At 47.1% G+C, this 21,687-nt stretch overlaps 1 protein-coding gene across 2 annotated transcripts in view; it reads right to left on the reverse strand.

Annotated features, from left to right (window-relative positions):
- The window catches only part of NHERF2 (NHERF family PDZ scaffold protein 2), a 99,058-nt gene that overhangs the window by 7,354 nt on the left and 70,017 nt on the right, over positions 1-21,687 (reverse strand). For both annotated transcript variants that reach the window (XM_032762635.2, XM_075069137.1), the window contains exons 3-5: positions 9,205-9,384; positions 3,352-3,505; positions 729-772 (exon numbers count right to left, since the gene is read on the reverse strand). In XM_032762635.2, coding sequence (XP_032618526.1) covers positions 729-772; positions 3,352-3,505; positions 9,205-9,384 — 378 coding nt within the window. The remainder of the gene's footprint in view (positions 1-728; positions 773-3,351; positions 3,506-9,204; positions 9,385-21,687) is intronic.

Raw genomic sequence — 21,687 nt, forward strand, 5'->3', positions numbered from 1 at the left:
TATGAGATAAGATCAGAGCCAATTCTGCCAGGTGAAGAATAATGTGTGTTTTTTTCCAAACACAAGGCTGGTTGCAAAACAAAGACTGAAGGGCGGAGAAAACTGTAAATTCAAGTCACAGAAAAACACAAGTGTTTACTAGCAAATTATACAGACGCTCTCCTCCAGTGCAGACTTGGTGGAGGCAGGGTCCAGTTACAATTCATTGGAGTCAATGGAGCTCCACCCACTTACTCCAGAGCAGAGTTTGGCCCTGTGTCTCCACTCTCATTTAGCAACTACTATTGGTCCATGCACATTGCAGGAGTAGGAAACTAAGAAGAGCATCCAGCATTGTTTTGAAGCCAGCCTTGAATTAAAACTGCAGAGGGAAGTAATCAAAGTCAGTATATGTTAATTAAGCTAAATAAGCCTCAGAACCCTCTCTGAGGTAGTGGTCATCCCCACTCTATAGCTGGGCTAACTGAGGCAGCATCACCTTGCTCCAGATCACAAGGTGAGTCAGAGGCAAAGCTGAGATGAGAGCCTAGGAGTCCTGACTCCAGTTCCAGTTGTAACTGGATCTGATTATGAGGTCACATGTTGTCCCAGAATAAGGTGAATTGGGATTTTGACATCGCTCCTTGGACAGATTTGCCTCTCAAAATAGCTAGATCTCTGCCATGCTTTTTCCATCAATCAGAGTCTATTTGATTAATAAGAATAGGATGCCAATGACAGACACTCACCTGGGTTTGTGCAGACCCATTAGTAATAGGCTGAGGCACTCCACCTATAGACCAAGAAAAGTAAAGCTCTGGTGAATATATTTAACCCGAGACTGACGTGTCAGACAGAGCTTCCTCTAGCATACCCACCCTGGGAACTTACATGACTTTCCCGTTTCCAGGGTTAACGGAGTGCAGCACTCTTTGCAGGCCATATGAAGTGAGGCATGTATATTCTCCTGGAGTCATAGTCAGACTGCACCCAGGTTGTTTATGAGCCCCTGCAAACACCTATTCATTCCCTTGGGTTTCTCTTCTGTGACCCAGCTTGTTTTTAATTCCTCCCCCCCCTCCCCATTTCCTTTGATTTCACCCCTCACCCCAAAAAAAATAAAATCATTTCATGGCTCATTTGGGGATGAAGTAGCTTCTTTTCTAAATCAAATACAACATATGGCCATTTCTGCTAAAAAAACAGACCTGCCTTGTCTCAGAATACTCACATACCCAAGCAATATTCTCTGCTGCAAATTGTCACCTTGTCAATTTCACAATAAAATGGGGGGGGGGGGACACACCTGTTTTTGGAGTCATTTTGCATTTTTGTAATATCTTTCCCTGCCTTCCAATTATCCTGCACAACAACTTAGATGAGCTGCCAATAATTTCACATCCCTGTTAGGAAGAAAGGACAGTACAGATGTGCCAATCACAGAACAGCCCATATTAAATAGGTAATCCCTCTGTGTAGGATGTAAGTTTCTTGGGCAAGGACTGTGTTGCGTGTGTGGTTGTGCAGCACGCGGCACAACAAGACCGTGGTCCCAGTGGGGACTTCTGGAGGCTGTCATAATACAAATATTAAATATTAATAATTAGGTGCACGCACTTCATTGTATAACACACAATCTAGTCAAGCAGGAGCTAACAGTGCTCAATGTCAATGTGCCAGGGGTAAATTCGGGGTCAATAAATCCAAAGTTGCCACTTCTAATACCAATGAGCTGCATCACCATGTCTGTCATGACATGGTGCCAATGCCAAAATTATTTCAAGACTGTTCTAAAGATCTACAAGCCCAGCTTTCAGGACTCAGCCAAAAACAGTAGCCCTGCAAAGTCTGCATGAGTAGCAGTCAGTGAAAGCCAGTGTGATTTCAAACACAAATCCTACTCTGAGATCTAGGGTAGTACAAAAACCCAAATAGCATTGTTGGGTGTTTTTAAACTCAATCTGTCTCTATATTAGCAGCTATAGGGGCCCAATTCCTAGCGATCTCGAAATCTGCAAAGAAAAGGTGACAAAACACACTCCAGTGCTGCAGTCAGAGTTTTGATGCCAGGATACACTGCCTGAAGAGACAACTGAACATGATGCATATCGCAGTAACACTGGCTAACATCTCCTCAAGCGGAGAACAAGAGCTTCATTATCATTTGTGCCAAGAGCAGAGTCTCTCGCATCATCCCGTTTGTTCCAATTTTGAATTCTGAGCATCTGACACCACTTTCCCCCGCAGTGGATCTTAGAATTGTTTGACCTGGTTTTTTGGACAGCTCTCTCCACTGAATACTTGAAAGAGCGAAGTGATTGCTTGAGCTAGAATTCAGTTTAGATAAGAAACAGCTGTGTTGGAAAACAGAGCTCCCCATTCAGACAGCCAGCAAGGAGGGAAATATGTGTTTGGTGGAATGCAGCGATCTCTCCCAGCACGGGAGTCTGCAGCGCCACAGGTCAAATAGTAGATAGGCAACTTTCTCTGCCAGTTCTCAACAGCGAGGATAATATTTATTGCACCACTTATCAGAGCTATTGCTGTCCTGTGAAATGTCTTCCTTCATGTACACATGACACTTGCTCTCTGTGTCTGTACATATGCATACATGCTCATACTTTCAAAAGGCTACGAGAAGTTAAAGGATCTTTACATTTTTTTCTTCTGGTGTCCAAATCCAAACGTTTTAAGTAAGAGAAAATACGCGCCAGGACAACAATGGAATAACTTGCAGGCTCCACTCTGAGTCCCTTTCCAGACTTCCTTGCCCCTCCCTCATATATGGGACATGTTGTCTTTGGGACTTAGGTATTGTCATCATTGGATCAGACCAATGGGTCACCTAGTCTGATAGTCTGCTTCTGACAATGCCAGATGCTTCAGAGGAAACTGAAAGAAACGCCTGGACAACTGTGTAATAATAATCTGCTGTTAGTGCAAGTTTTTTCCAAACCTCAGGCAGTTAGTCTTCATCTTACGTCCTGAAGTATGAGGACTGATGTCTCTTAGAAACATTTACCCTAGCTAGTTATACATGACATGCCTATTATTAATATCAGTGTCTGATTCTCTTCTGAATCCTACCTAAATTTGTCTCAACAAGATCTTGTGTCAGGGAGTTCCACAGGTTAATTATGAATTATTTAAAAATATATAAATATTTGGATTGCCTGGAAAATATTGTTATTTCTATTTATAAAAATCTCATAGACACTCAGGTAACTAGCAAGAGGGGCTACATAAGCACCTAGACAGACAGAGGAAGTCACTGGGACCTGTGATTCTAAATCACTTTTGAAAGTCTGACCCCAAGCTCATAACTATGCAGAACAGGATACAGTCACCTGGGGGGAGTAAGGAGGATCTCACCTTTGATGTGTTCCTCCGTGGGGATTATCCCCAGTTTCTTGAAGTATTCATCCGTTTCGGGATCCACCACTAGGAGCTTGGCTTCATTCTCCTTGGCCTTGATGTTTGACACAACCTCAGAGTGTTTCATGCCTTCCACATTTATCCCGTTCACCTGCAAAGGGACAACAGGGGCATGAGTGCTTCTGGGCAGGCCACACACCGACACAAAAAGCCACATCCCTAGGGCGCCAGCAGCTTTGGAGGTTTCTCTCCTAAGCACTGGTGGGGAGCAGCGTTTACCTTATGTACCAGCCTCAGTGCAAAAGGTGAGTGTCTCTGTGTGAAATGCTTGGTGCACCATATGGCCACATCAGGAACCTCACCTCACCAGCTGGAATGACTCCACATGTGCATTTTCCCAGCTAGATTAACAGCCTCAAAGGTAATTCCCACCCCCCACCCCCAGGCGTTATGCTGGTTCTCCACATCTTGGCCCTCAAACCCACAACTGGCTCCCCCCTGCTTCTGGGTTTGAAGATAGGGAGACACAAGGGCTAAAGGCTCTTCTTCCTTTCATGCTACCCACCATGTCCTACCACGCTCGTCCCAGGTCTTGCCTTGAACGCACAGGCAGTTTAGATAGGACTGTCCCCAGAGAACAGCTTGGTGAACTTTCATTTGGATGGCCACCAAAAGGTCCCAGCAAGAGCATCTTCCCTTAGGTCCCACCAACTCCCAGGTCACCTCCGCCTTTTACCCATGTCCTGAATGTGCATGTTCCACTGGGCATGAGAGCAGGTGTCTCTGCTCCCAGATCTCAGGTCTCCCACCAGCTGGCTGCTTTCGAGGGGCTTTTAAAATTCTTCTACTTCTATCACCGGTGTCAGGGTGGACAAAGTCCCTTAGCCCACACCTAGTCTACCCCCATTGGCCACTGCAGTCTCTCCCACGGTTTGCCTAGTGCGGTTCTAAAGAATACCAATACTACTTTCCTTGAGAGACTATACCACAGCCCAGCTGATCCCACTAGTATCTTCCCCTTCCCAGTCCAAGCCACTGGTTGGTCCTTTCTGCCCACAAGACCAGGTCTCCATTGCTGGGATAGCTTCAGTCAGGTCTTTAGTGCAGGTCTCCACTCATGAGCCAATGCCATGTGGCCATCTTTAAAAAAATGTGACAAAACCCTCACACTGGAGAAAAGGATTGCCTATTGCTCCCACGTCTGCCTTGGCTACACCGAGTGGTGCATCTCTCTCCTAATACTGGATGCAGTGATTAGCTGCTATCCTTTGTTGGATGCTAAATGGTGCCTGTAAAGGACTGAGACATTATTCTCTTCATTATTCCATACAATACAGGAGGAACAATTGTAACTGCAAACCGTTATTCCTAGTGTTGAGTGAGGACACTCTGCGTCCTGAGTGAAAACATCTTAATGCTGCCAAGCCACTCATTGCTTATAGGTACAGTCGCCACCATTGGTTCCACTCAATGAACCATTTTGAGCACTAACTGTTTAATCACATTCTTTTCATTTGGTTACAAAAACTCAAACCGCCAATTCCTTATCAGGTCTGCGCTTTGCATCTTAAAAAGGCGGCTCAATAGATTTCAAAACAGATGTCTTGATTTAGTCTTAACAGCAGCACAACAGATATAGTCGATCATCTCACTGTAAACGTGTACTACAAAGACAACTGGTAATGAAATTATCCAGCCCTCTAAAAACATCTAGCTACTACATCACAATGAGTTTTGAATGAGCTACAGCACTCAGAGATATTGTTCACTGCAGAAAGGTCATTAACTATTGTAACTGTGTTTCTGTTAAAAGGCCTGGATAATTTTATAATCAGTTATATCTTTATCACACATGTATGACAGGATAACTCAGCTGTCATGTTTCAGGGCATCAGCTGATTCCTTCCTGACCCACTGAATGACTTTTCCAGCCCCACACCGTCACAGCACTCCAGTTTCCTCTCCTGCAGTGCCCTTCATACAAGGATTTCAAAGCACTTTACAAATATTAACATATTTTGTCTCTCCCAACCCCCCACCCCCAAAGGCAGGTCAGTATTACTTTCCCCCAGCTATTGACAGGAAATTGAAGGAAAGAGTTGCAAAACGACTTGCCCAGCATTATACACCAAGTCAGTAGCAGAGCCTTGAGTGCAACCAAGGAGACCTGGGCAAGATCTAATTCCAGATTCACTTCTGAGAGGCTAAGTTCCTTTGACTGAGGTGTCACCTTACCCTAAACATTCAGTATTGGTGACTGCAAGAATCAGGATACCAGACTAGACAGGTCATGATATATATCTGGCTGGGTAAAACTTGTCTTCCCCCAACGTTATATTGCCGCATGGACACCCCACATCTTGGTGTGTTTAGCATCACATCGTGAGGGGACTCTGTCAGGCAAATGGGTGGAGACCCCTCCTAGGGACTGGGAAGAGAGAGAAACACTTAAACAACAGGGGCTAGGCAGTGCCACAAAACTAGAGATGGGGCCGGCTGGGACGCTTAAGCTTCCCCCTACGTTTGGGAGGGTTTGGCTCAGAGGGGTGGATATCAGTGTCCTGGCCCACTGGTAGCAGGGTCAGCCATAGCTGCAACCTGCAGCCAACATCTCCAAGGCCAACATACATCTAGGGTTCCTGCCTCCTCTCCATATCCTAGCAATAGGGGTTACCGTCTCCCCCATAACTCTTGCTGCGGAGGCTAAGCAGCTTGCCCTGCTGTGAATTCAGGTCTCCAGACACGGCTGGGCACGTGGGCCCAAGGGTGGCAAAGACTGGGAATGGGAACATCTTGGATCGCCCGGGGCTCTGATCAGGGAGCTCTTGGTGCTGTTAACCCTGGCTACCCCTGTGAGGCTTTGGCGAGACTTTCCAGTTCCCATCAGTTACTGCCTGGTGCTCGCTCCCGATTAAACAAACATCTGGGCCAGCTAATCGAGTTCTGTGGAACAAGGAGGCTGATGTGGAGGTGTAGTTTGAAACCCAGCTCCCTGCGGGCTCTGCCTTACCAGGCAGGTGGCAGCCCTTTACCTACAGTCCCTGGCTCGCCAGTAAAACTCCTCAGCACAGGGGAGCTGTTTAGCATCAAATATTTATTTAAGCCCAAAGAGCTGGTGCATGGATCAGGTTTCCGGAGGCTCCGGGTTGCCTCTTGGTGCGCGTCGGGGGCTGTGCCAGGGACAGATAAATAAATAATAAAATGCCACGTGGTGACATAATGCTTGCCATGATGTGCCCCCCCCCCCCCCGCCATGCTAGTTCTCCCCCTCCCAGACACACACGACTATACAGATTAAACATCCAGGTGCCAGGAGAGTGTGTGGTCAGCCCTCGGAGAACAGCTGGTGTCAGGGGAGGGGGCAGGCAGGGTTCACTGCTGCCAGGCGCTGGTGTTCAAGAGGTATTTACAGCGCGACTGTCTTTCTCCAAAAATCAAGATAATCTGAGCCCCGCCCCCCCCCACAGCACCAATTAATACATTCCTTTAACGGAGACAGACTGCAGGCTAGCCCCGATTTAGCAAAGCCAGTCGGCACGTTGAAGTCATGGGATTATTAATGGGGTTAAAGCCAGGCAAAGTGCTTTGCTGTATCTCAATGCACACGCATACCCACTCACCCTGCTGGGCCTTTGGAACTCACTTCCACTGTTGGCAAGTAATAGCTGGAGTTTGCAAACATTCAGAGTGTGCTGCAAGACCCATCTCTGAGCCCTAGCCTGGAAGGCGGTTGCTAGGGCTAAGTGGTGGTGGTGTGGGATCCCAGGGGAATGGTTTAAACTATCTCTTTGGGATAGAGACTGGAATTTACCATAGCTTTGTACAGCACCAAGCACAGTGGGGCCCCAACTTGGATGGTCTCTAGGTGCTACCATGATATAAACTTTAAATAGCAAAATAAAGTTGTTGCTGGAGAATTTGCTCTGTTTATTCATTAGTGTAATTTTAAAATTCAAGAGCATGCAGAGCTTTTGATGGTCATTCTTACAGAGTAATAAAAATTACATGAATTAAGCTAAAGCAATTACATCTAAGGGAAGGTGGTTCTTTCAGTTTAAATATTTCTGTTGTTCACAATTAAGTGAAGAGCGAATTCCTTCAAAGGATGGTTTTGTACTAACCGGCCACAATGCACAATTTCATGTCTTAAAGTCTATCTGCAGAGTTTGTTACTACAGGTTCAGCTGGAAACATTAGACTTCATTTCCTGTCCTAACTGTGGCGTGGTAGCAATGTTGTGTCCTGTCAAACAGCTCCCACACACCACTCCAGAGACAGCCTCACTTTAGTGTGAGGAGTAAAGTGATTGCTACCCACAGGTAAAAAATTCTCCTATATTTCTGGCCTGGCTTCTCTAGCCACATTGGGCTGATGTCACTTCACTCAGGTCAGCGGAAGGTACTGCGTGAAACCTGCAAGAGACCGTTCGTGCAAAGCAGAGAGAATTCTGTCCATCATCTGCCAAATGCATTGGGTCTTCTGGGAATGGAAGAGGCTGTATAAGATGTTATCGAAAAGGATCAGCCCATCAGATGACTGCAGAAGAAGCAGAAAATGTCCTGAGCTTTGCTTCACATTACTCTGGGGTCTGGCAGGGAAATGCAACCAAAGATCAGGCTTGTTTCCTGCTGATGTCTGGGCCCCAGATGTATTTAAAGGAGGGGTGGGCTCAAGCCAAATCCCTGGATCCAGACACACACTTCCCCCAAACTAGGGAAGTTCAGATCTGGGCTTTACAGCTCATCCCCAATCTCTGTGTAAAAGGAGCACTCACGTTTGGAGATCCCAAAGCGAGTTAGAGCCCAAAAGGCACAGCTGAGAAAAGCATAGAGGCTGGATGAAGAAAGCTCTGTGGCAGCAGCTGGCTTTCTGAAGACCACTTCAAGCATTCCAGCCCTCACCAATGGGCAGAAGAAGGCTTTAGCTAACCAGGGCAATTAGCACTGTTCTTTAGAATTCAGACCAGTGATTAAGACTGACTGCATTTAATCAACTGCAGAGCTTAATCCAAGGGAACGGGACTGATTCCCTCCAAGGATATGGAGCAGCTAGACAGCTGCACTGGCTGAAAGAATAAAGCATCACCGTAGGATTGCAAAACCACTCTCTGCAGTGGCACCTACAACAGCCAGCCAGCTGCTGCTAGATCCTTGAAAGGAGTAATTCATTGTCTCAGAGAGACTCCTTCACTTTCTCTGCCATGGGAAGGTTTGCTGGGTTTTCATAACACAGAAGAGGAAGTGGAATGTCAGCCTTATGGGAAAGTCACTGGATGAGGTCTCAGGAAATCCAGGGTCAGTTCCGAACTCACTACAGGCTCCTTGTGACACACTGGGCAAGCCACTGACCTTCTCTGTGGTCCCCATCTGTACAATGGGGGAACCACTGATCTGCCTCAGAGGATTAATTCACTGATGTAGGCACTGTGCTCTGAGATCCCTGTGTCAGAGCCCTAGGAAGGGCAGCGTGTTAATGGCCGTTACAGTTTATAAAAATGGGAAGCTGATTAGTTCCTTTCCTGCCAACCTGCCTCTTTGCAAAGTGCAGCAAGCAGCATTTACAAAGCAGGAGCCCAGGAATCTTTCCAGTGAGTCCACTCAAGCCCTGCTCACCGCTCTCAACCCAACACTACCTCAAAGGTGTTGAAGCGCCTGACTTCCATGGAGATCAATGGGAGTTCAGTCCCCAAAGGCCTTTGAGGATCTGGGCCTTAGCACCATTTGCTTGGGTTGTGATGACCAACATCTTTGGGAGAGAACAAGAAATCCCTCCCTGCAACGCTCCTTAGATCCCATGGCAGAGTCCCCGACCCACCATCCGGCTGCCTGCCAGGAGCCGTCAAGCCCGTACCTCGACAAGCTTGTCCTGGGGTCGGAGGCCCGCCTTAGAGGCCGGTGAATCGGGATCCACTGAACGGATGAACTGCCCAGGTCTGGACTTTTCACTGTGGAGGTTGAACCCGTAGCCACTGGGGCCTTTCTTAAGGTGACAGAGACGCGGACGCAGCTCCTGTGTTGGTCCATTGACATCCTGGTGAAAGAGAATAAAAACCACAGCGTTATAGTCACTGCTTTAAAAAAAAGGGGGGGGGGGCAAAAAAGCAGATGCAACAATTAGAAACAAAACCAACAAGGAAATGGCCTGAGATACTGCCCCCCTCCTCTCCCAGCTACACAGGGACACGCTAACATATGTATTTCCTCTAACTGAGTCTATTTTAAAAAGCCAATTGTCCAACTCCATTCTGCTACAAGAAAGAAAAATGCATTTCCTGAATCACAAACTGCTCAAATAAAATATACCCATTAATTTGGACTCCCACCTCTAAACACATGAGTCTGACACTCCCTCCTCAGCAGAAAAGGAAACAGAGAAACAAGAGCCTGTTTGAAGAACACAGGATTTAGGAGACAATGCATTAACCTTACTTATTTATTTAAGGGAGGATACTGCCCTTGAGCCTGCTGACGTCAGCAGCCCCTGCATATGGGTACAGTAATATCTCCCCTTACCGAGCTCCTTTCATTCGGAAGGATCCTGAAGAACCTAACAACCAGTCACACCCTGTCTCATAGGATCACTTCCCTCCTCACTAGGATGTGCCAAGGTGACTGCACACAACTTCTGTGCAATGGTTCAGGTCTGGCCATGGAATAATTGCCCCTTATCCAATGGTGACTGCAGGCAGAACTTAGGGAGCGAGAATGGCATTGGTCATGTCGGAATTCAACCAGCACACTCACTCTTGCAAAAAGTGCCCGAAGTTGTCAGGACACGTGGATAAAGGGCATGCGATGGACCTTAATGGGGCCCCTGATACAGGGCCTAATATGGTCCATCCATTTCTGGGATAGTCCTGAGAAAAGACACGGAGAACTTACTGGTGTTGCTTTGTAGGGATTTGTGCAAGTTAATTCTTATTGGGTCACGATTAGGGAACTGAACAAGACCTTCCAAAAGAGCGAGGTCGGCGTGCACTGAAACCCGATGCTGGCGATTACGTTGAGCGTGCTGCCCTTGCGTCTGGCACTGAGGAAACCTGTCTGCTGATAAAAAGCAACAAAGAGTCCTGCAGCACCTTAAAGACTAACAGAAGTACTGGAGCATGAGCTTTCATGGGTGAATACCCACTTCGTCTGGTCTGACGCATGTGTCTGACGAAGTGGGTATTCACCCACGAAAGCTTATGCTCCAGTATGTCTGTTAGTCTTTAAGGTGCCCCAGGATTCTTTGTTGTTTTTTACAGATCCAGACTAACACGGCGACCCCTCTGATACCTGACTGCTGATAGAAACATGTACAGAACCCTGGACAGGGAGGAGTGCCAACTAGCATCTGTGAAAGCGGGGCTAAGAGGAAGGGAGGCTAACAGACAGAGGGCCTGGACTTTATTCCTGGCTTTGCAGCTTTAGACCCAACCCTTACCTACGCCATGCCTCAGTTTCTCCATCTATATGAGGCAGATTATTCTTCCTTAGCTCAGAGGAGTTGTGGAGCTTCATTTATTCACATGTGTAAACACTTAGAGATCCTTGGGTTTGGAAGAGATGTAATGACACCAGCTGTAAGGCCACGGACTATTACTGCCCAGTAGCTTTAGCATCCAGTACAACTAATGTGTCCAGACACCCTTAGTGTAATCTTTTATGAGTAAAGCAACCTACGCTCTGATAAAGTGGGGGGGCGGGTACTGTAGCTTGAATCACTGCCCAAAGGGGCTTTCTGAACCCCTGTCCAGCCTTTTCCTGGACTCTAGCCACGTCTTCCACAAGAACACAGAAGAAAATAGTCTTCCACAAGCAAAGAACTAGGGATGTGTCTGCCAGGCCAAGGAGAGTAACTGAAGCTCTCATGGCCATGGCAAGCCACTCCATGAATCACAGAATCATAGTCTTTAAGGTCAGAAGGGACCATTATGACCTTACACAGTGCAGGCCACAGAATCTCACCCACCCACTCCTGTATCAAACCTGTGTCTGAGCCACTGAAGTCCTCAAATCATGGTTTAAAGACTTCAAGGTGCAGAGAACCCTCCAGCAAATGACCCGTGCCCCATGCTGCAGAGGAAGGCGAAAAACCTCCAGGGCTTCTGCCAATCTGCTCTGGAGGAAAATTCCTTCCTGACCCCAAATATGGCGACCAGCTAAACCCTGAGCATGTGGGCAAGAGTCACCAGCCATCACCCAGGAAATAATTCTCTGTAGTAACTCAGATCCCACCCCATCTAACATCCCATCACAAGCCCTTGGGCATATTTACCGCTAGTAGTCAAGGACGAATTAATTGCCAAAATTAGGCTATCCCATTATACCATCCCCCCCCATAAATTTATTAAGCTTAGTCTTGAAGTCAGATGTGTCTTTTGCCCCCACTGCTCCCCTTGGAAGGCTGTTCCAGAACTTCACTCCTCTGATGGTTAGAAACCTTTGTCTAATTTCAAGCCTAAACTTCCTGATAGTCAGGTCCCCTTTGCTTCCCGCAGGACTGAATTCCAGCCCAGCCCCAGCCCATCTCAACCCACCAGGGGCCCACGGATGTTGGCTCGCCTGCTGAATCTGGGCCTGTGAAGTCCATGCTAAAAGCGAGAGAAGCCTGGGTCTGTGAAGGGCCAGGGGATGAATATGGGGCTAGGTCAAGGGCCAGCCATGACATGCCACTGCCCTTGTTAGCAATCGGTGCAGCTGGCCCCTCTTGTCCTTGGCGGGACTGAGCGTGCTCTGGAGCCCATGTCTCGTCTCCTCTGATGAGATGGAAATCAGGGCGTGCAACTCCTATAAAATGGCCCACGAACCTGGTGTGGTGCTGCATGCAGCTGCGGCGAGCAGCTGGGGGCCAGGCCCCAGCTCCCTCACCCAGTGGCCATGTTTAAAGGGGTAACAGCTCCACCACTCCACCTTCAGCATGACTGCCACCACTGATCAGCGGAGGCTTAGAACTGACTGGGCACAGATGGGGATGTCGCTCATCATGGCAGCTCCCTATCTGCTGCGCCGCCAGTCGGCAAGCAAAGCATTTGGGATGAAACAGCAAACCCCATCCCTCCGCCAAAAAAACACTCATTAGGAAGGTTCTGAAGGGTCTCCCATCTCTTGCTCATTTTTGCAGTTTCCACGCCCCTTGCTCGCTGCAGAGCCTGTTCCTGCAGCGTCGCTAGACTGGCTGGGATCAGGAAGCTCTTGAAAAAGCCCAGCCTGACTCGTACTTTCTGGCCAGTTGGGCAGATCCAAGAGGGACACAGAGCTTGGAGAAATGTCTAACTGTCGGGTGCCATATCCCAGCCCACCTGCCACGTTGGGACATGAGCATGGGGATGGTGGAGCCTAGTTATTTCGGGGAGGAACTCAAGCACAGGACGACACATCAGGACTCCTGGGTTTTCTTCCCAGTTCTGCCACTGACTCACAGTCAAGCAATTTGCCAGGCAGGCTTAGATGGAAAGGACTGTTCTAACCAACAGTAGACAGCGGTAGTGGTCATTGCAATGGTTTCGACTCGCCACCATCATCAGCGAGTCCATGACATTTTCACCAGCTACCTTTCACTGCGCTGAGTCTGGGTTGACCACAGAGCACTGCTCACTCACTGTTGGTGCTCTATCCACTATCCCAGGGACTAGGTTTCTTCTGTTTATTTTGGTGTAATTACAGGTGAGCCTGTCTCACCAGTGCAGCTCAAACAAACATGTCAGTTTATCCTCTGGGGTCCCATGAAGCTATTATAAGTCCGTGGAAAGTAAACACTGACTATATAAAAGCTTGCTGTAGGCAACAGATTAAAATTTCAGGAGCATGTGGTATGTTTAGCATTTTCCTCATTCACGTGAGCACTGAAAGAAATTGCTTTATTGCAATAACTGGGCTTGTGGGGGTCAGCAAAGAAATGATTCAAAACCAGCAAGGGGGGCAGCAATTATTGGGGTTTGGCAGGGTCTTCAAAACAATGACTGTTCTCTTTAATCCATTAGCAATAGAGTGGTGGTGGATTTATATGTATGTAGATTAGAGCTGCTCCAAAAATTGCAGAAGTTTCCTGTGAACTTTCTTTGATTTTCGACTGAAAACAAAACAAACAAGATTTTTTTTGCTAAAAATTTTCTAGTTTTCCTTAAAAATTTTTAAAAATCCAGCTTTGGTAAAGTATTTTGGATTTTGTTTCTTTATGAAAAATCAGAAAGTTTCAACCCAAATTTTGTTTTAGTCAAAAAGCAGTTTTTCGGAGAAAAAAACGCAATGAAAAATTCTACTGAGATCTGATTCTTAGATTTAGAAACCAACTGAGCTTCCCTATTGGGACAAGCAGGTGCAGTCAAATTCATCCCCATCCCTCTGGCTCATTCAATGCTTGGCACTCCTGCGGGGCGATCCATTTAGGGCCGGCTTTAGGCCTATTCCACCAATTCCCCCAAATCGGGCCCCGCGCCTAAGGGGGCCCAGCGCCCAGTCAGAATCCCTTCCCTGGCTAGAAGGGCCTTTTTAATTTTTACTCACCTGGTGGCGCTTCAGGTCTTCGACAGCACTTCAATGGTGGGTAGTTCGCTCGCTCCGGGTCTTCGGGGGCGGGTCCTTCAGTGCCACCGAAGACCTGGAGCGAATGAAGGACCCGCTGCCAAAGACTTGGAGCACCGCTTGGTGAGTACAAGCCCCATGGGTGGTTTGTTTTTTTTTAAGTCATTCCTGCCGGGGCTCGTCAAAACTGTTCAAATTGGGCCCCGCACTTCCTAAAGCTGGCCCTGGATCCACTAGTACCCAGGGGTGCTGGGACAATTCGTACAGTGGGTGTCCTGAGAACCACTGAATCAAACTGTAAACCCTGCATACGATGGAAACCACATCAAGCAAGGGGATGCAGGCGTCCCCCCGCACCCTTAGTTCCAGCACCTAGGCTAGTATCAACTACAATGTGGACAATCGGTCTGTAAGGAGCTGGACTAAAGCCACCAACTTTTTTCACGCAGGTCACCAAGCTTGGTCTGAAGTTACCCAGCAGCCTGGCATGCCATTCCAAATCCCCCGAGTGACCTGCTCCCCAACAACAGACAGCTTTGTCTTTAGTGCCAGTATTGGATTGTGATCTGCACACACAAGGGGACAGCCTCCTTTCAAGTGATGATATTTAGCTGAGTCAGAAGGCGAGCTGGAAACTCAAGCAAATGCCTCCCACCTTTGCCTCATCTCTGCATGAATTACTTTGCAGTCCTTGGTATTGATGCCCTCTAGCAGAGCACAAGCAGCAGATTAACATCAACAAAACAACGCTGGCGCTGGGTAGAAAGCTGCAGCCTGCTCAGGGTAGGGTGCAATTCAGAGGGAAAGCACTAGGTACAGACACAGTCATCTACGTTGGGGGATTCACTTGGGTCTCTAGGGGTGCATAGGTCTTGTGCTGGCCTTCTGTACAGGAGTGAACTGAGCCAGTAGTTTACAGTAGTGTAATTATGATGTTTGGATCATTACTATAAAATACATATTTTTAAATATTGGCGGCTTCCTATGCAACAATACTGATACCTTCCAGAACTCACCCTTAGTAGATCTAAGCACTTTACAAACACTAGCGGTATGTCCTGAGGCAGAACTCAGGAGAACTGTGTTCTATTCCCGCCTCTGCCACTGGCCTGCTGGGTGACCTTAGGCAAGCCACTTTAACTCTCGGTGCCTCAGTTTCCCCAATCTGTATCATTACAATTACCTCCTTTTGTAAAGCACTTTGAGATCTAGGGATGAAAAATGCTCTATAAACGCTACCCGTTATTATTAGCTGATTCAGTCTGACAAGTCACCTGAGAGGCAGCTAAGCATTATCTCCATTTGCAGGTAAGGAAAATGATCACAGGGAAAGCCAGCTGCTACACAATTTAAGCACGAGGACAGATACATTCACATTAGAGTTGGTGACATTTTTTTTTTTTAAACCACAATTAACATTTTTCCACAAAAAGGCATCTTGGGTCCAAAAAAGTACCGTGTTGGGGAAAGTCTTCAATCAGTTCTGAACTGATACTTAATCAGACAGAGATGGAACATGAGCCACAGGAGCTCACTAAGATATTGTACAAAAGAATAAAAAGTCACCACATCAATGATAAGGGAGGCTGTAGTGGAGGTGGACAGTTGTTACTCATGGGACTGCTTAAAGGAAAGGGGAAATAATATAACACCTTTTCCTAAAGCAGTTTGTTGCTTCACAGCCAAAACAGCCTGGGGCAGTGGGGTGTAAGAAAAGCCATTGCTTATGTCTAGGGATGGACTCGAATGGAAGGTCAACCCCTGGTCACTCTTGTTTGCTAGCAGCCCCTTAGCACCCAATATAAACACACAGGGTGGAGCAGCATTTTCCTCCCTGGCGTGCATGGTCACTGCTGTCCCTTATCTGAGAGATAAGGGCCGTTCCCCAAGCAATCAGAAGCCAGAATCCCTCACTGCTCTCATCCTGCCAGGCTTATGTGAAATTAAACGCACCATAAATGTCTTCAGTCGCCTCCTCCCCTAACCTCTTAATCACACCAGAAATATCTCCAGACACAGGCGGTGGAGTCAGAGGCAGCAAAACGCTGCCAAAACTCCCCGCAGAGGCACAGGGAACCAGTACCGCAGCTGCCCTCCCTGAACCAAGAACGCCAGCCGCGTGCTGGCGATGACAGGGGAGTGATAATTCCATTTGCCAGATGATCTATAGCCTAGGCCTCGATAGCAGCCCGCCTTGCTCTCCATGCTGGATGTCTGCAGAGCGCAACAAGATTAGCCTCACCTTGCACCAAGGGCAACATCATGGCAGAGCCATCGCAGATTACTAGGCTCAGTAGATTGTTTTTCAGACTAAAAAATGACATCAGAGCGGAGGAGAATTCCATTCTTATGGCAGGTCACTGTGTTCAAACTGCACAAAGTAAAGATAATTGCTGCAAATTGAGGAAGTATGTTAAAGAGTCAGTATTAAGATAAAAGTCCTTTTAAGGGCAGTGCTATCTTCTGGAGCGGCCAACACTGTGTGGGGAACTAGAAAGTCATGAGGTCTCTGCACCACCTCCCAATGTGCCCTGGGGCAATTCCCCCCACTCCTTAGCCTCAGTTTCTCCATCTGTAAAGCTAAAATAATTCTATAATTTATATTAGTAATCATGTAATACAATTCATTTTCTAGTTCTTCTGCACTCCTAGACTCAATGCTCCAGGGCTTGCAATTCAGGGAAACATATTCGACGATGTGTTTTCAGCCATATTTATGAGCACACATTTCTGTTCGCATTAGGGTTCAGGAAACCAACTCGTTTTCACAGGGGATCTAACATTTGGCACAATCCTGTTTGGCTGGCTCAAGTTAATATGGCACTCATACAGATCTTGAATGGATAATATGAAAGGCAGTGAAGAGATCAATCAATTTTCACATGTTCTCTCATTTCCCGGCACCCTTGACAAGACAATAATTACCTCTTGATGACGCCCCCAGGGTTCAATGTCTGGAAAAACATCATGTAAACAATCCAATTACTCAAGAAGATTCTATAATGATAGAAAGCTACATATCCTTTAGTGGAATAATGAAGCTGTGAATTTACTAATGAGTTTCTAACTTCTTCTCTGTTATCCTTTTAGAGAAGGGATTTTTCTCCCTGGAAAATAATGCAGGTCTGATCTAAAGCCCTCTGAAGTCAATAGGACAGTGAGCTATTCTGAACAAGAACTGCTTTGTGTGTGTTTATATAGGGCCTATCACAATGCATCTTGGGATCTCTAGTCCCCAACAAAATACAAACAGATACAAAAGTTTATTAGAAAATATTTAAATAAAGATGATACAAAGAGTTTGATGTGTCAGTCATTAGTCATCGGGGGCAACATACAGAGTATGGGGGGATGCTGGTATTTGGTTATGGGTTAGCATATAGTACATACAGTCTGTAATGTCCCCAATGCGGGGTGTACGGTGGGTGGGGTCAAGATATAGTAGAATATTCACATGCTTAAGTGCTTTGCTGAATCAGGGCTTAACTTTGCACAATTGTTTTTGTGAAAGAGCAGCTGCATATCACCACTTCTTAAGATGTTTGTGTTTGCCTGTCTTATTTTTTGCACCTGAACATCAAGAAAATTTCACAAATTCATGTTGATTTTGAGGAATTATTTTGGCTGGAAAAATCCTTTAACAGTTCTGAAAAAACTTGAAATCTTTCCATTTGTTTTTTTAATTGAAACAGCTTTTCATTTTAAAAATTTCCTTTAATTTTATTTAAAACGTTAAGAGTGCTTCAAATTGAAACAATATGTTTTGTTTCAGGTCAAACAAACAAAAAACAACAACATTTATTTAATTTTGTGGTGTCCCAAAAAAAAAATATCTAGAAGTTGTGTTTTCCGTTTGACTCAAATTTTTTTTTTTTTCTGATTTTTCAGAATTGCCAATGAACCCGAAAAAACCATTATTCACATCGCTCTGCTCCTCAGTGATACATCACAACAAGCCAATGGGAAATGGCAGGTGACTATATCCCATTCTGCTTTATAAATATATATTAGAGGGGCCAAATTAGTAGAGCTGGATTTGATTTTTTTTTTTTTTTTTTCAAAAAGCCCTGAAATCCTAGAGTCCATTTTCATTAGAAATAACAAAAGGACAGTGTCTGTGAGATCTTGTTTCAACTGTATTCCTGACCCTGAATCTGGTGGTTACCATGACTCTGCGCAAGTACACATGTGTATACAAAATATTTCACTCCTATAGAGCACCAGGGAAGCCTTCCTGAATAACTTGTGAATGGGACCTAATCTGGCAGGATAACCTCACAGGGCCCTATTTTTGTTCTCTGGAAAGACAGCATATCACTTGTACTGTCCACTAGTGGGACAGCTTTAGTCAGGTATTGCATTCAAGCTTTGCTCTGTTTCGAAACCTTGCTTGAACACAAGTTATGCATGACAAATTTAATAGACATTATATTTATATACCCACCCGTAAACGGGGAAGGACTGTGAATTGAAGAGTAAACACACTGGATTACAGGCTTTTATAAAGCAATAAAGTGATGTTCATTCAAAACAATTTGTTACACACAGGCACACACACACACACACCCCCACACGGAATTCCTAACAATTGCCTGGGCAGTTAGAAACACAAACTGGATAACATCATTTCACGCCCTATCCTTTACGGCTGTATTTTAACAGAGCCTCAGGCTGTTGCGGGGAGGGAAGTGACAACATGGCTTCATTTTTCAAACCAGTAAGTTTCTTTTTCAGCTTTGAACTAAGCAAAACTCCTAGAAATTAAGTTCCTGGCCTGTCTGACATTTTAAAACAAAACCCACCAGGCCCTCTGCCCGCCAGAGAGGACTCCCAGATCCTCCTTTAAAGAATCCCAGGAGTTTCGGCCTGGGAAACATGAGAAAGGTTCTGCAGCCGAAGCGTTCAAGTCTATCACAAGAGGATGATGAAATGCTACAGTCAATGTCCATTTGTTGTCTTTTGACAACTGCCAGCCCCGGCTGTGGCTTCGCACTGGGTTCTGCCGGGGCTGGACCCAGCCCAAGGAATGCGGCCCAGGGACAGTCCGCTTTCTCCCCCTCTCCTCCACAGCACCAAGCTTTGGTTCCAGGAGATCTCTCCTTGTGCTGCAGCTGGTTTAACTACCCTGCCCGGGCATGCTGGGAAACAATGTGGCTGAAAATACAAAATAGCAAAAAACAAAGGACAATCTGTGGGCGGTTTGTTTGTTTTTTAAACTGAGACGAAGCTGCCTCCAGTGGCAATTGGCTCCAGCACTCACCCGGCTGCACTGCTGCATCTCAGCTGTGCTTTTCACTTAGCTCTTAGCCCTGGAAGGCTCATTTCGTTCAAAGCTGAGAATCTTTGTCCCAGACTCACGCAGCCAGATCCTGAGCCAGACGCAGAGCAGCTGAGGAGCCAGCCCTGCCCCGACTGAGACAAGCTAAGGATCTAGCCCAGAGTTGTTCCTACTCACTGATTTGCAGCAGTGCTCACTAGGGCTTTCCAAACATTAAAGGAGGACAGCCCAGGAGCCAGTGCGTAACTGGTGCGAGAGCTGAGCCCTGGCATCTCTGGGTTTGGAAGTCCATAGTCCCGGCACCTCTGGGCTGGCTGCATCACTTATGAATGTAAAACATTGCTTGAGCTCCAGCACCTCTTTCATTACAAATTAAGCACTGTCAGTAGCTTAAAGTCCAAGGACAAGTGAGCCCAAGGAACCACGCATGCAAACTCTCCACAACTTGAAGTTCAGACTGCAGATAACCCTACTCGGGTGGGCAAAGGGGGCAGGGCCAGGAGAGGAAGCCCTCTCCTTGCTCACTGGGACACCTGGCCAATGGCACTGCCAGCTCAGATTCTGGGCTCCTGTCAAACCTACGGTGACCAGATGTCCCGATCTGTTAGGGAAAGTCCCGATTTTGGGGGATTTTTCTTACATAGGCACCTATTACCCCCCACTGATTTTTCACAGTTGCTATCTGGTCACCCTAGTCAAACCACTCAACGCCAACAGTGGCATTTCAGTTCCTACGGGTTCTGTAAGGGAGGGTACTAAACGCCTCCAAAGGAAACTAGGTGGTCTGCCCAGTCCCACCTGTTCTTGGCCAGGAGAGCAGGACCAGCACAAAGTATGGAGAGGGGGTAGGGAACATGCTGCTCAGTGTGCGGGTGGAGATGTTATAGCTCCCGCTCTGACAGGCGACATTCGGCCCCCGGCAGAGGGCCGGCACACCGTCTGCCTATGCGTATGAAGGCGAGTGGGACAGAACTGGAGAACTGTCATTTTACATGAACTCCCAGGGGAATTTAGAACCAGGCTGCCAGGACACCTCTGGGCACAAGTCCCAACGCGGTTCTAACCTCCTGAACCCAAACGCAGCCCTACTCCCACATCTCAGTCCCTTCCCCTGTCTCCGGCACAGCTAGAAGACAATCTCGCACCCAAAACAGCCCAGTCTTCCTGCACCTACAGCTCTCTCACTGACAGGGCCACAGACCATGCAGACTGCAGCATCTTTCCCGCAGCTGCACGCTGTCCACAGGGGAGGTGTGCTCTCACTGCATAGGAAAGGTAGCTCTTTCCGGCACGCAAGTCACAGGCTAGGGTGAAATCCTGGCCCCACTGAAGTCAATGGGGTTTTGCCATCGACTTCAATGGCAGCTGAGGATTTCACCCATAGATTTAAGACCCAAAGGCACGAGGATCATCTGAGGCCTGGCCTCCAGAAAGAATAGGGAAGAACAAGTGAATAAAAGACATGACGTTGCTGGAGGCAAAGCCAAGAGATCCCAAACTCGGCACAGAGAGAACGCGCAACAAAACCCCACACGCTCCACAACCGGCTTAAAAACCCGAGCGGCCTGCTGGTCAGCCTATCTCCGGATGGGGGTTGTTTGGTTTTGTGGGCTGCAGAGACCAGCTGCAAGTTGGAAATAAATATTTACAGATTTATTTTAACCACATTGGGAGGCTAAAGCGAGGAGGCTACAGCGGGGATTACAGAAGCTTCAGTAATTACTACTCGGCTACACGCATCGCAGCCCCCGACTGCTCCTGGGGGCACCAGGTTCCCGACACACTGTGAAGGAGGGAGATTCACCTCCCAGACAGAGACACACACGCTGTTGTCTAGACTTGGGGTGACATTTTCACAAGCACCTAAATGGCTTAGGAGACTAAGTTCCATTGCAAAAGTAACTCAGGTCCAAAACTGCTGAAGAGATTTAGGTGCCTAAATCTCTTTGAGGTGCTGGGCCTGCATGACTTCCAGTGAGTCTTAGGCTCATAAGTCACTATGGTTCTTGACAATTTCACCCTCAGTCTGTTTATGGAAACTGACAGGCCTCTCCCTCCGGATCACTGAGCCCAATTCCCCCCTGGGGTACTGCTGTTTTGCACGCTGGTGACTCAATCATTGACACTTCGGACTCTGCCTAGGGGTACGTTAAGCTCGCTCTCCCACCGGGCTGCACTTGCTCACATGAGGAAGGCTTGCAGCATCCAGCCTTTTTGGGCTTTGCCTGCACTGGGAATTCCTCCCCCTTGCAGCACCCTTGGGGTGAGCACCAGTAGGAGCCATAGTGTAGCCAAGGCTTCCGCGGCCACTGCCATTTCTAATACCAAGACTTGGCCCTATTCTGAATCGGGCTAAGTGACACAGCGTTAAAAAACCCAACATCCACGGAGTCTTGGCTACAGTAGAGCTCCCATTGCTAGTGCCAGAGGAGAGGCACCAGCCATACTCACGGTGGAGAATTTTTTGCTGTTGAGACCCAGTGTAGACAAGGCTACTGTGAAGACTCTTCATTCAAGGTTGGTATGACGCCACTGCCCTCTCCCATTCAG

The sequence above is a fragment of the Chelonoidis abingdonii genome, chromosome 9, assembly GCF_003597395.2.
Source record: "Chelonoidis abingdonii isolate Lonesome George chromosome 9, CheloAbing_2.0, whole genome shotgun sequence".
Lineage (NCBI taxonomy): Eukaryota > Metazoa > Chordata > Testudines > Testudinidae > Chelonoidis > Chelonoidis abingdonii.